Raw genomic sequence first — 13,915 nt, forward strand, 5'->3', positions numbered from 1 at the left:
AGCCTAGAGAGCGTGTGTGGGCAGGCGTGTGTTTACCGCCACATTGCCAGGTGTGTCTTTACCACCATATTAATTTATCAACCATAAGCACAGCTGCAGTGGTGTCTTGAACTTCATTCTGCAGTAGCGGATGTAGACTATATTGTTCAACACGTGAAACTAGGTATGCCGAAAACTTAGAAGCGGTAAACCTCATGAAACGTCCTTACCTGGCGATCAAAAAGCGTGGGACTGTCGAGTGAACGTATCTCAGCAGGAAGTTTATTCCAAGCAAAAGAGATCAGGAAAAGGAAGGATTTAGCGAAGTAACTGTAAGTCGGTGAAAGATCAAGAGACTTGGGGTGTCGGGAGGATGATGAAAATCGAAATTTGAAATCAAAAAGAACAGAAGGAAACGTGTAGACAATGTTGTGAATAGATATAATGAAAGTACCAAAACACAGCGAAAATAATTTGATAAGCGACGATGAGACGACAGCCGTAAAATAGCAATGAATATGATTGTATGTATGTATGTATGTATTCTTTATTTTACTCCGCAAAGTCAAACGGGATCGTTGCCCAATAATATGATAGCGAAGAAATATTATACAGTGCTGGCAACTGAAATCCGACCCCTGAGCGGTGCGGTGCGCTCACATCGCAAAGACCCAACACGGGATGCGAAACAGAGACCGCTAGAATGTGAACCCACCGCTCAGGGGTCGGATTTCAGTTGCCAGCACTGTATATAACTAATGTTTGCACTCATATCCATGTGTAAAACAAATATTAAATGGAAAAAAGTCCAGAACGTTTTCTCGCGACTATCATCAGTGGAACATCGTCACATAGTAAGAATCACCTAATCAACCAGTTACATGTAATACCTAGAGTTATAACGCTAAAACTGCATGATTGTTTGTCTCAATACCTAGAGTAATAATATTATTACACGAAACGTAGTAATATAGCAGCTCGTGTTTGCAAGTAACTTCATTTATGCGAATAGTGAGAACTGAGGCAATGAATTTGACAATGGTAGCGGCAGATAAATGTTGGAGGTGTATGTGCGTGTGTCGACAAAAATATTGAGTGCGTATTTTTTGAAGAGTGTCATTTTCATTCTGCTTACATGTCACAGGGTAACGTGTACGAATATGGACAGCTTCCAACACCTCCAACTGCTAAGAGAAGCGTGCGGAACAAATAACACTAAACCAGGAATCGTGAGGAAACTTACGACATTCCAGACTGGACATCAAATGCTTGTAGATGGCATGCAATGCAAACTTCCTCTAGTCGACATCCAACACTTCCTCGTCAGCACCACTATCATCCTTCACCTACGGACCTTCCCCTCCCATGCTGTCCTCCTGACCATCCTGTTCTTCCCCACCATCATTCGTCTCCATGTCCTCCCACCACCGTTTCTTTCTCCTTGACCCGTTATTCGCTGCGCCTGTACCCTCACCCGCATTGCCTGGTCCCACTTTCTACATTTGTCCTAAACGTGCCTCCGCTAGTCTTTGGATTCTCCACAGATCCGTTTTGCTTACGGTTCGTTCTCCTGGTGATCTTCCCCTTACCACAGTAGGGTTTGCTAATATGAGCGATCGTGCGGCGGTCTACCAAGACCGGCATGCAACATATAGTATGGAGGAGGGCAACGTCCGTACTGACCTGTGGATGGTCGAACAAGGCGCCCTGGGAATCCCACTGCAATGTTCTCTCCAGGCACAGTCTTCTAACATCTGGCTTCGGTAAAGTAAAATACTAATTGTTTACGATTACATGGCTAGATTTCAGCGTGCATGCAGATACGAGTTACATTTACTGTACTCCATTGGACAAAACATCGCATGCAGACTCTGGATTCACAATGCCCATTTCTTTCATGTTTTATTTCCGGAGGAAGAAAGAAAGCCTGGGATAAATTAGTTCAGTGGAGTTGAAATGGGAAGGATCTTACAAAATTGACTGGCGCTACTGTTGAACTCGGCCGAGAACATAACCCTTGCAGCTGGGCATTGATGATTCAGGAAGGATATCATCAGATTAACTTTTACTGTAGGACTCTTTCCAGACCCCTTGCAGCTGGGCAGTCATAATCTAACTCTAGCGAATGGTGTAGTAAGCGTCATAGCAGCGAAAAATTGTGACCTTTCAGCACAACAACGTTCTCGTCAGATTTAAATGTTTAATGTGTGTAGGAGAAAAAGAACAAAGTGGAAATGCCCATTCAATTAATCATAAAAGGGAGATACCGTGCATTTGTTGGGGGCAGTAATGCCCCCAAACTGATGCGCATCGTACGGCAAGTAAAAAGATGGAAATGCTGCTATAAATTTGGATATTACAAACAGAGAGCCTGGTGTGCACAAGTCGATGCAATGAACATTGAATGCAGCTCGTTGGAAATAGGTAACAACCAAAGCAATGTGTTTAAATGTTCAAATGTACTTGTAGAAATAACACGATGGCAAGTGTTTTCATATCCTACAATCAGGAAGGAACACTCACGAAATGGAAAGTAGCATCCAGGCAAAATTTGATCCCTGGCATGGGTTTCGACAGATCAAAACAACTGGGTGTAAGGATACCCGAGTTTGCAAATAAATGCTAGCAGATTGCATATTATGTGGCCAAAACGTGCAGTCCGATGAAAGTCTAGGAGCAAGGTTCTAGATGGAGTGCGCAAAAAAATGAGACACTGAAAAGTAGAATGAATGGAAATCAAACTCGGATACTGAGCCAGTAATAAAATGTAAAAAAAAGAGAAGAACCACATGAGAACGAATTAAGCAGCAACTATCCACGACTGTAACAAGATGTGAATGGAAATCCGAAAGTGTTTGTGATGAAACTTATTGCTAGATCATGTGTGATCACGTGTCAAACAAAAAGAGGACTGGGTTACTGTGAATGTTCGTGAGGTGGGTGTTGTCTGAACGCGGCTTCTGGGCTGAATTACGTTCACATCGCGCTGGTGTAACCATAACAACACTGTGGACTAATTGGCCGCTTTCCTTTTCTTCTTCTTGATGTCGACCATGGCGTACATACCTTCATCAGCCTGCTCATCGTCCGACTGTGGGAAGGACGTGTATGGATCGGCGGTGGGCGTGCGTGGCTCTGTAAATGGAACACGGTCGTCATCCTGCACCAGGTGGGATGGCTTGGGTGCTGGCTTCTGTTTTTCCTGTTTCTGTGCATCGACTGCGGCATATGCGTACTGATCAAAGTCTCCTTTAGGTTGACCTTCTGACTTTGGCCTCGGCTTAGGATCGTCTACACAACTGTACACGTCTGTGTCGTCGGTCATTGGTGGATCCGGCTGCTTTGTAACTGGCTTGGCTGCGTCTTTGGCAGCAGGTGTCCGGACGACGACGTCGGCGATGTCAGAATACACCTCAGGTCCTGTTTCCGTGTCCCCTTGCTGATCGCCGTCGTTGCTTGTCTCAGCACTGCACGAGTCGCCGATTGTTCCGTATTGATCCCCTCGGAGACTTGCTACTGACTTGCTGGCCTTGCTGTAAGCCTCCGCTCCACGCTGAACTTCTCGTGAAGCTCCTGAGTTATCCATGATTGTAACAAGGCCTGTTGTGCGAGTGCGCATTACCAAATAGATGACCGTGATCAGTAGAACAACAAGGACCGCGCCAAGCACACCGATGATGGCGACATACACAGTGCTATTGGAAGACTTGCAGGTTGTCGTTGTATCACTGGTAGGAGTTGATTCTGCAGTGGACACAAGTGGAGCAGAGATAAAGACAGTACTGTTTTATTTATCTACGAAGCAAGACTGACGTACGCATCCAATGCACTCTTTCCGTCACTGACACAGCAGCTGCACAGTCGTGTAATCAAATCCAGCAAATTTGACATTCGTGCTATTTTCCGAATGCGCAGCCGTTCATCCACAGCTCCCTTCCCCTCCTCCTGACCTAATCTATTCGATCCCTATCTCACATTTTCACTACAAGGTTCCGTTTTTGTTTGTTTTTCGTTGCCTACATGCGGTCAGATGACAGGTAATACAGGCCGCACATCCTGGCATGATGGCAAAATTACTCAAGGAGAGGAAAGGCGGCTATCACAAGTGCGTTTCGTTACTGGACCTTTTGGTCGTCAGTCATTGACCCGGTGATATTCGATGAGTCATTGACCCGGTGATATTCGCCTCCCCAGGTCGGTTTGTTCTTTTAAACTGGCTCTGGACAGATTTAATTGCAATTTGTGACCAGTGTTAAACGCGCTCCTTCTTGCTCGGCATCCCTTCCTCCATGGGTTCCACTTTGCTCATCTTCACTATAAAAAGCAGTGTGCATGCAACACCCCCTCCCCTCCCCCGCCTCTATTCATCATACACATTACTGCTTGTTAACTCTATGCTCGTTGCACTGCTTACACATGCACACGCCCATGACTTTTGATAACTTCGACGTGATAGCCAAGGTTCCCCTCGAAACGTGGAGGCTTTGTTTATGAAAATCGGCAAAGGAACACCAGCGATATACTTGTTTTAGTGCCACTGTATACTCAACGAGTGAAATCGCTCGTTGAGCGCACAAAGGGTTAATTCATAAAGATTATATGCTTTGGAATTCTCATGTTATGATTCTTTTTATTATTTCCTTCTCTCGTAACAATATATTATTCCTTCTTGGTAGGAACCGGAGGTTTTTTCCTCTGGGGATAATGCAGAATTACCTGTGATTTAAACGAATTCAAATAAAAGAAACATGGAAACAAACCAACAAACCTTTGCAAGTCTGACCATTATTGGTCCAGGTGCCATTCGCACTACAGGTGATGGTTCTGTTGCCATGGAGTTCATACGTCGAGTTACAGATGATAATTGCCATGGTTCCAAATGTTGGCGTGATGTGCCCAACCAACACTGAACCACTCTGCACTATTGGCGTACCTTTGCACCGCACAGCTGAAACAGAGCAGAAATTCAAGTGCCTTTTACGAGTATTTGCAAAGATTTCTACACAATCAAACCCACTGTTTTCGACACTTTTCGGCCGGTCGATTTTAGAAAATGCCTACTGGACAGGCTACGAACAAAATGCCATCAAGACAACACTGCCTGACATTGGAAGGGTTTTTGGGACTGGACGAATTAGGCGTGTTAGCATCCCTGGAGGCCAGAGGAAATACCTCTCTGATAATACAAATATTTAAAAATGTCTGTTGATAATAGCCGATTTGAAGCACTGTTGCATCCCAAGCCCCCACCCCAACCCCACCCCTTCTCTGAGGTACGTCCAGAAGTAGGTAGAGGTACACGACAGGTACATATTAGAACACCTCTTCTGACGCCGAGGACATCTCCACTATGTTCGTTTTTGATCTTTCTTGAAAATTTAATAATGTTGTTGACCATAAACCCCTCCAGTCCATGATTCCGAAATAGATCCCCTGCGCCCGCCCCTCTGCGAGTTATAATCAGTGATTTCTACTTCACCACTACTACGTACCATCAGTCCCTGCGCGTTACCAACGTGCGTGATTAGGGATAAAGCGCGCGAACTGTGGTGTGTTGGATTATGGAGCTGGCATTATTTTGTCATAAGGCACTTGACTTTACAGCTCCTTGTGAGCTAAAATTATGTAAAGATGGAAGACAAGGGATTTCAGTCAGTTCATATGAACTTATCCGCAAGCAGCGCACAGCAATTCAGTGCACCGCAACTCAGCTTCTTTCGCAAGGCTGCCATGGCTCTCAATTCTGAATGCCGTGCAGTAGTGTACAGTCTGTGTTTGGCCGATCTTCGAATATGGTATGCTGCTAGCACCATCCGTACTAGCAAAGGTCACGGCCATTCACCGTAGTGCACTCCATGCCATCGATGATGGCTGCCACCTGCCCGGCCTGGACATCTGTTGTACTGTTGCTAACCTCGCCTATCTCTTCAAGGTCCACTATTTGACTGGCCCTGCCATGGTTACAGCCCTCATATCCACGACAGTTCCAGCCCGGGCCCGCACGCTAGCCTGCGTTTGCACAATTGCGAGCCACCACCCGTCCAAGGTGACCAAGACTGTCCCACCTCAGTCTCGAAACGATGACCTTCGGTCCTTCCCTCACTGAATGATGGACACCGCCTCCTAGCCTTTATTATGTCCTCCCTTTCAGAAGGGGATGCAGACCTTCAAGAAAAGGGTCTACGTCCACCTGCGGCATTCTGACTGGGATTGGACAACCGACCGCCTCTAGCCTCTTCAGGGAGTGAGCCAAATTATTGCCAATCCTTAGTGGCCAAATCCCACTTCTGCCTCTAATACAAACTTCACTTGACCCTTTTCTTTCACTCCCATGGTCTGTTAGATCAATCATATTGCTAATATTCCAAGAGAACAGTGCATAACCTTAAAGTTCCTGGAGCAGCACGGCCTAGCCATGCGAGTATTCCGCCCTCAGACACGAGGGCCAGCACCTCCCAACGCCGCATGAAACCATCATGAAACTAGCGCTGATTATGCAATACAATGATAATACAAGCTACGTACGGAATAAGGAAAAAAATGTAAACCAACAGTAAACTGAACAAGTCTTAAACCACTGAGAGCATATCCCGTGATTTCTTCATTTTATTTTTTTGAAACCCAATTCTGTTTGGAAAAAATACTTAGGTGGTGTTCCATTGAGGAATCGTTTTCCGGGCATGATCTATTCTCCATCCTGCACACCTACCGTTCCTTCCAACCCTCCCAATTTTATATCCATCCGCATCCTCAATCTTCTGTGCGGTATTTGTCGAACGTGCATTCAGAGTGCTGAGTGTCCATGGCATGCAGCAGAAGTGGCGGAAATCTTACGTTGGCAGTGTGGAACAGATTTCCAATTTGAAGGTGACACGCAAGATATTGTGGGGCTGCCCTGTCGTACGAATCCTTCCTTGCAACCGACATAAAACACTTCACCGGTTGACGCATTCAAGCCAGACACATTGCTATTAGGTATAATTGGTTCTTGACACGGATCACCTGAAATTACGCAAACAGAAAAACGTCTTGGGCAGCCTACCCACTATGCTGGCTCTCAGGACATGATTTACAAGTTCTTGCGCCTCGTGGCTCAAAAACGTGATTTTGGACTTGCAGCAAAATTCTGCACACTTTCGCGTGTTTCCATTATACGAAAAGTTGCGCACGGTCTGCTCACATTCAAATACAGTGCTGCCAACAAATGGCAGCGTGCAACAAAAAAATCTTTCCTTGCAAGGGCACTTTTTAGGCCATAACTCTTGAACGGCTGGTCAGATCGGGACACAATTTTCAGAGAATTTGCAGCTATTCAAGCTCTTTCAACTGATGTAGCACTCAATATGAATTTACAAATTCGATTTTTCAGCGAATTTTGGGTAGTTTGCCGTCTTAAACAGTCGACATCATCATACATTCTCCAAATCTTGATGAACAACGACAACGAAAAGTCTACAGATGAAACGATAAGTGCAAACCGTTCCCCTCATAAAATAATTTTTGGTGATTATTTTTGGGTACAAAAAATATGTTCTAACCGTTGCACGTTGCATTCGTGTTCCACACACCATCCGCCCGACACGTGGCATTTGAAGAACCAGCTAGTGAATATCCAATACTGCATGTCACGGTGGCTTGTTCATTGGCGATGCCGTCCGGTGGTTGAAGAAATCCATTGTTAATGGTTGTCGAGGAAGAGTTGCAAACAATTTCTGAAAAGAAGTAACAAAAGTGTAAATCATGCTCTGAAAAGCTCATAGTTGCTAATAGTCCATTTACAGCAGAATACCTGGACAAATTTGTTTTATTATTTCATAACCGAATACAATAAGGCTGCGTTCGGTTTTAGCTAAGATCACGGGTCCGGAGTTTGGGTTCCCAGCCTGGAGCACCGCAGAATGGTTGCATCCCTGTCGCTCCTCTTCAAGCTAACGTATCTGCCCCCGACAAATCACCTAAAAGGCCATTCTACCAGCCCCAGCCGACTAGGGTCTAGCGGATAATGCCGACATTATATTCCGCATTATATCACTATACGAGCATCAGAGCATTAAAAGTAAAAGTAAATTATCGTGTCCGTTCTCGAAGGGAACTCACGACGGCCGCTAAAGACCCGATAAACCCTGGCGGCAGATGCAGCGCCTAACGGTGGGGGTGAGTGGATAAGTCTCACAACCACAACACAAGTGCCGAAACTGCATCCATGTGCCCCTTGTGCCTGGCCACAAGTTTCCAGTTGACTGTGAGTAGCAGCACGGCTGGAAAAACCGCTCCTAGGCAGGACTTGAACCAGGTACCTCTCGTACCTCAATCACGGTCTTTGACCAACCCACTGTGCCTACCTGGTGCATTAGAAAGAAACAAAACGTGCATTATGTGCGGTTTGAGCGGCATAACGAGTTTCATAGTGGATAATACCGGGAAATCCCAGGATTTTGGCAGCAATCGGCTACAGTCATGGTCATGAGGTGCAACCCTATGCATTGCAGATCTACCAACACATGATAACTTTGTAATTGTGTAGACATGTAACACCTTCAGCACTAATGCTAGTACATAATTATACACATGTACATTTGCCTGATCACATTGCTACATAAAGACGGTATGATTATAGCGATGTGGTCAGGTAAATGTATACAAGCCAAGCTTATGCCCAAGCCATCCGAGGCAGGTACACAAATCCGAAAAAATGGTTTAAGAGTTTATTTTTTAGAATGATGGAGAACTATGGAGGAGATGTACGCGAAGTGAATATCAAACAGACGAAGAGGAGTTTTCTCGTTGTTCCGTAGGCTCTGGGGATAGCGTCCCTAAGGATACTAAAGTAGACACTGATGCACTGAAAAATTTGGACCATGATGAAGGAGCGGCTATAAACAGAAAGAGCTCGTTCCAAAAGAACTGCCTTTGCCGCACCGCTGAGCAGGCTAAAAAACTAGAATTTCTCATGGTCTCAGTACTAAGTCGATTTGAGCGCTCAGCAGCGCATGCCTTACTTTCCTCGTGAAGCACGTACAGTTAGTTATGGACAGTTGTAATGCCAGGCCTAAAGTCAATGCTATCAGAAAAGAAAAGTATTGTGGCCAACCGTATGTCCACACACCATCTCAAGGAGAAGAAGACAGCACAATCAAAAATGTAGAGCGGCAAAATAACTTCTGACCACGTGTTTTCAGGATTTCCGTAAATGGGAGGGATCTCGATCTGAGATCAGCACTCAGGTGCTGGCCTCACGTCTGGTGTTCCAGATGAAGACATTTTACCCAGAGTGGAAGGAGTTAAAGCTTGTCTATAGGGAGGTCGAGGTATACTATTTGCCAAGGCAAACTTCATCCCAACAATGAATGACTACCCGCAATAAAGTTCAGCTCTCCTACATGGATAATTAGGGAAAATATTTCGGGTGCACCAACTATTCTGCCACAACTCTGCATCAAAGTTGGAATGGAGAGCAGCCTATGGAGAGGCAATCATGTCTTATAGTGCGAAGAAGTGGTGGAGCTCGTGAGAGATAAGGTGGCAGCTCCAGTGGCAGATCGGTGACATGCATAACTTCCTAGACGTTTGACAATGTGCAGACTTTCTTCCATTTTTGTCCCAACCAAGAGCATTATAGCCCTTGCTGAAGCATTATAATCAGCATTATAAGGTAGTTTTAGGAGAATTATGGTTAACATTATACGGAGATTTTCTGAGCATTATCCGCTGGACCCTACAGCCGACCCACGCCCTCCATGCAGACCATCAGGCTGCCTACTAAAATAGCTCAGCAATACAAGAAACAGCCAAAATCAACACTCCCGGCACGCACCCGTAGCAGCCTGCGCAATGGGTTCCCCGATTGCGCCATCCCAACGTGGAACAGCCTGCGGAGAAATGTCTTGCGATCTGCACCGCACCCACAACAGCTGCAGTCCTTCAAGGAAAGATGCCATAAGTACCTGCTGCGCCTTGACTGGCAGAGAGCAACTGACGCTCTTTGACTTCCTTAGCTTAAGTTCTGATTGACCTCCATTTCACTATCCAACATATCTTTTGTCTTTACCCCTCTGCAGTGGATGTGTAGGCGTTAATAGTGGGCGCTGCACTTCCGTATGCTTGTCTTGCTCTCGTCTTGTTCTTCTCTTTCTCTCTCTCTCTCTCTCTCTCTCTCTCTCTCTCTCTCTCTCTCTCTCTCTCTCTCTCTCTCTCTCTCTCTCTCTCTCTCTCTCTCTCTCTCTCTCTCTCTTATGTCCTTCTATATTTTCTTGGCCCCCTTTGTTTTTGCAGACGCCGGCACCACCACGGTCGGTTGAGTAGCAGGGCCCCGCCACAACTTTCCGCATTCATTCGGGAGCATAGTGGACTTAGAAAAAAAAGAAAAAAAGGGTTAGAGTAGAGTAGAGTAGAGTCACTCTACCAGTAGAAGTAGACTGTAGAATTAAGTGCACGGGCGCTTTTCTACCGGATTTAGTAGTTTTACACGATATGTACGCGAACTTCTACCAACTTCTACAGGCTTCTCCCAACTTTTTCCTGGTAGAGCCGATAGAGGAAAGTAGAAATTACGCTTTAAGTAGAAAAACGCACACCTCTACCGAAATAAGTAGTTTATACTCTAACCTGTAGATCAGAAACAAAACGAAACGAAGCTAAATCGACATTTGTGTATACTTTATTCATGAAATTTAAAAAGGTAATTTTTTACTAAAAGCCATGTGGTGCACGCCATGGGAACATGCAGCAGCCATGGTGTTGGGGGCCAGGTGCTCCGTCGACCAACTGGCCTCAACATCTTTGCGCTCTGGACGCACTAGATAATTGGAAGTATGAGGGTTTCGCTACCTTGTCATTGGGAAGAAATTCCCGTTTGGATTTTGCGAAGTAAAACAAAGTTCCAAAAAAAAGGGAAAGAGAAAGAACAGGGGAAGTGGGAGGGGAAGGAGAGGGGAGGGGGTAGATTGAGAGGTGGATCGTTTTATTGCACGCCGTTTTACATTGCATGAATAAAGTAGACACAAATATGGATTCAGCTTGTCTTAATATTGATCGCAGTTATCAAAATTATTGTCTCCTCGCCCTTTATACTTTATAATTATTTATTCATATTTCTGTAGGGCAGTTCCCAGTGACCTATGGTCTCCTTAGGGCGCGTTCAGACTACCGATAAAAAGTGACGGAATGGAAAAGTTGCCAAGGTGATTTGATCACGTGACGTTACTGGCACGTTACCGACGGGAAAGTTTTACTGGCGCGTCTGCTGCGCTGGGAACAGGTTGCCGGCAGTAAAAAAGTGGAGCACGTGCTAGTTTGGACTCTTGTCTACCACGCACTTCTGCGGTTTCGACTCCTCTATGGTGTGTGACTATTTTAGTATTTCCCCTGGCTGTGACTCGACTCTATTCAGCACCAGTGTTTTCACGATGCCGAAGTCACTATTTGACCAGGGCATGGAGAAGGAGATCATGCGCCTATACGTGGAAGTCTTTGCTGGTTCGTCAGGCAAAACATTGACCACTGTAGAGAAGCAAACTATGATAGCGGACAAGCTGAACTACATGGGGAAGCTTGTGGGGTGGCCTACTGTCACAGCATCAAATGTGGAGCATAAGATAGATTCCGTTCGAAGGAAGGGCAAGAAGATGTACCGGACATTTAGGCTGAAAACCCGCACAGGTGCTCCTGTGGAAAGTGATTTCGACCTCAAGGTAATCATGAATGATTATGTGTCTTATATTTATCATAATTATTTATTTCATCCTCCTACATGTACATGTGTACTACTGACGATGTACTCCTGCATATCTCAGGGACTGTTGACATGCATGAGTGTGTGGATTTGTATACACTCCTATGCGTACTGCAAATGACATGCAAATGACATGCATATTTATTTCGTGCTGCTCCCGCGTTCTTGCAGGCTGCGTACAAAGATTGGGCGAATTTCCCTCAATACCACTCCCTCTTCTTCAAGAATCAGTCTTTTGGACCAGGCGGGAACAATGTAGATACTGCTATCAGCGACGAAGGAGCAGAAGAAGCCCAGGCAGAAGCTCCACCAGCCCCACCAGCCCCTGTCACACCGGTGCAAGTAAACATGCCTGGTGTCGGACAGAAAACTCCGCATGGTGACTCTGATTCGGAATCAGATCTGGAGCCGGGCAGGAAGCCAAGTCGAAAGACCACACGCAAGCGGCCAGCATCAACAGACAATTCATTCGCAGCCATCCAGTTGGAAATGCGCAAGGAAGAAATAGCAGCAGAGGAAAGAAGAGTGTTGGCGCAGCAGGAGTTCCAGCTGCGTATTGAGACACATAGAGAAGAAGCCGAAGACCGACGAGAGAGAGAACGCAGACAGTATGAGGAAACCAAAGCAAGAGAACAGAGAGAATACGATGAAGCCAAAGCAAAAGAGAATAGAGAGTACGAGGAGAAGAAAGAAGAACAGAGAGAAAAGAGAGCTGCTGGCGTCAGGCAGTCAGAGAAGGAATTCAACGCATCCCTGCTTGTGAAGCTGTTCTCAAAATAAACTCCCTGCATGATGTCACATACTCCTCGCCTTGTCAGGTGTGTCTTGTTTTTCTCCTTCTAGTTCTACACTTTTATTCTGCACCTGCGAGCAAGTGCACAAAGAATGATGATGATAGTATTGCATTGACCAAACTAACGTGATAGCCTGCAGTAGCAGTTACGTTGTGAACTTGCATGGTTTTGATTGTAATAGTAACTACTATACAGTACTACAGTCTGCTATCACAGCATTGAAGAGATTGCAAAGCGGACATCGCCCCCGCCAGGTAGATCTGCAGGTGCCGCTGGTGGCAATTCTGGTCCTATGCGAATGTAATTTGCTTCGTCGGCATTCCATGTCGTACTGTACTCGCAATTGGCTCTCTGGCAGATATTGTGGAGAGCTCCACAGATCAATGCAACGTCTCTCATAAAAGCCGGGTCTCGGATGAAATTCTCAATGAGAAAATGCCAACGCCCTTTATAGAAGCCAAACGCGTTCTCAATTTTCTGTCGGGATGATATCAGTGCCTTGTTGAACCTTGTCTGGTGTTGGAAGCGTGCCTGGTCGTAGCACTTCATCAGTTGAGGCTCTAGAGGGAACGCACTGTCACCTATCAAATAGGGACGAACAGTGGTGCCATCAAAGTTGCGGTGCAAATCTTGGAGCCACCGGCCACCAACAATACGTCGGCGCAGAGAGCTTTCTGCGTAGCTGAAAGCATCTCCCACGCAACCACCTCTGCCGACATCCACGAAAGTGAATTGGCAGCGGTGATCGCACACTGCCAACATATGAATTGCTATCAAGTTTTTATAGCACCAATAGTTGTCTCCCCAGAGAGCAGGCTTCTTGATATGCACAAAAGTACCATCGATCGCACCAGCACACATGGGCAGCTGAGCTAGATCACTGAAGCCAGCGATGACGTCCTCCAGCTCCCTACCAGAAGGGAACTTGATGGCTGCTGGTACCAGGATGTTTTTAAAAACACTGACTGCAGCATGCACAATATCATGGGCAGTTGACGCCCCAATGCAATACAGCTCGCCTAGCTGGTCAAACGTAAGACCATGCGCAAGCCAGTGCATACAAATTGCCAGGCGCTTGGCAGGGGGTACAGGTGTCCGAAACCTAGTTGACTCTTGCTGTAGGTCATTGCAGGTTTGACGGAGCAGGAACTCAAACGTCCGACAGTCTACTCTGTATGTGCGCAAATAACGCATGTCCAAATAGTCGTCAGCGTCTCCTGGCATCCCAAATTCGTCCGCAATGCGATGCCATTGCTTCACTTTGGTCTCCCAGAAACCCAGTTGGCCACCAGTGTGGTGAATTGACCACCAGCGCCGCTCTCGCCTCATGGACGAGGCAGCATCCTCCGCTGCAAGAAGAAGAAGAACGTCATGGCGTGAAGATCGGCGAGAAACTTGAAGATTCACACTA

The 13,915-nt window shown here is 46.0% G+C and overlaps 2 protein-coding genes across 3 annotated transcripts in view; both read right to left on the minus strand.

Annotated features, from left to right (window-relative positions):
- The window catches only part of LOC135820015 (fibropellin-1-like), a 7,027-nt gene extending 5,633 nt beyond the window's left edge, over positions 1–1,394 (minus strand). Inside the window, exon 1 of the mRNA XM_065333316.1 lies at positions 1,361–1,394. Within this exon, the coding sequence (XP_065189388.1) occupies positions 1,361–1,394 (34 nt within the window). The remainder of the gene's footprint in view (positions 1–1,360) is intronic.
- A 446-nt stretch (positions 1,395–1,840) lies between these two features.
- LOC135819299 (sushi, von Willebrand factor type A, EGF and pentraxin domain-containing protein 1-like) overlaps positions 1,841–13,915 on the minus strand; it is a 29,394-nt gene continuing 17,319 nt past the window's right edge. Inside the window, exons 6-9 of one of the 2 annotated variants that reach the window (XM_065332480.1) lie at positions 7,518–7,691; positions 6,814–6,981; positions 4,748–4,927; positions 1,841–3,723 (exon numbers count right to left, since the gene is read on the minus strand). In XM_065332480.1, coding sequence (XP_065188552.1) covers positions 2,993–3,723; positions 4,748–4,927; positions 6,814–6,981; positions 7,518–7,691 — 1,253 coding nt within the window. In that variant the 3' untranslated portion in view covers positions 1,841–2,992. The remainder of the gene's footprint in view (positions 3,724–4,747; positions 4,928–6,813; positions 6,982–7,517; positions 7,692–13,915) is intronic. The other variant, XM_065332482.1, reaches the window with a different exon arrangement.

This window comes from Sycon ciliatum, chromosome 6 (genome assembly GCF_964019385.1).
Source record: "Sycon ciliatum chromosome 6, ocSycCili1.1, whole genome shotgun sequence".
Classification (NCBI taxonomy): Eukaryota; Metazoa; Porifera; class Calcarea; order Leucosolenida; family Sycettidae; genus Sycon; species Sycon ciliatum.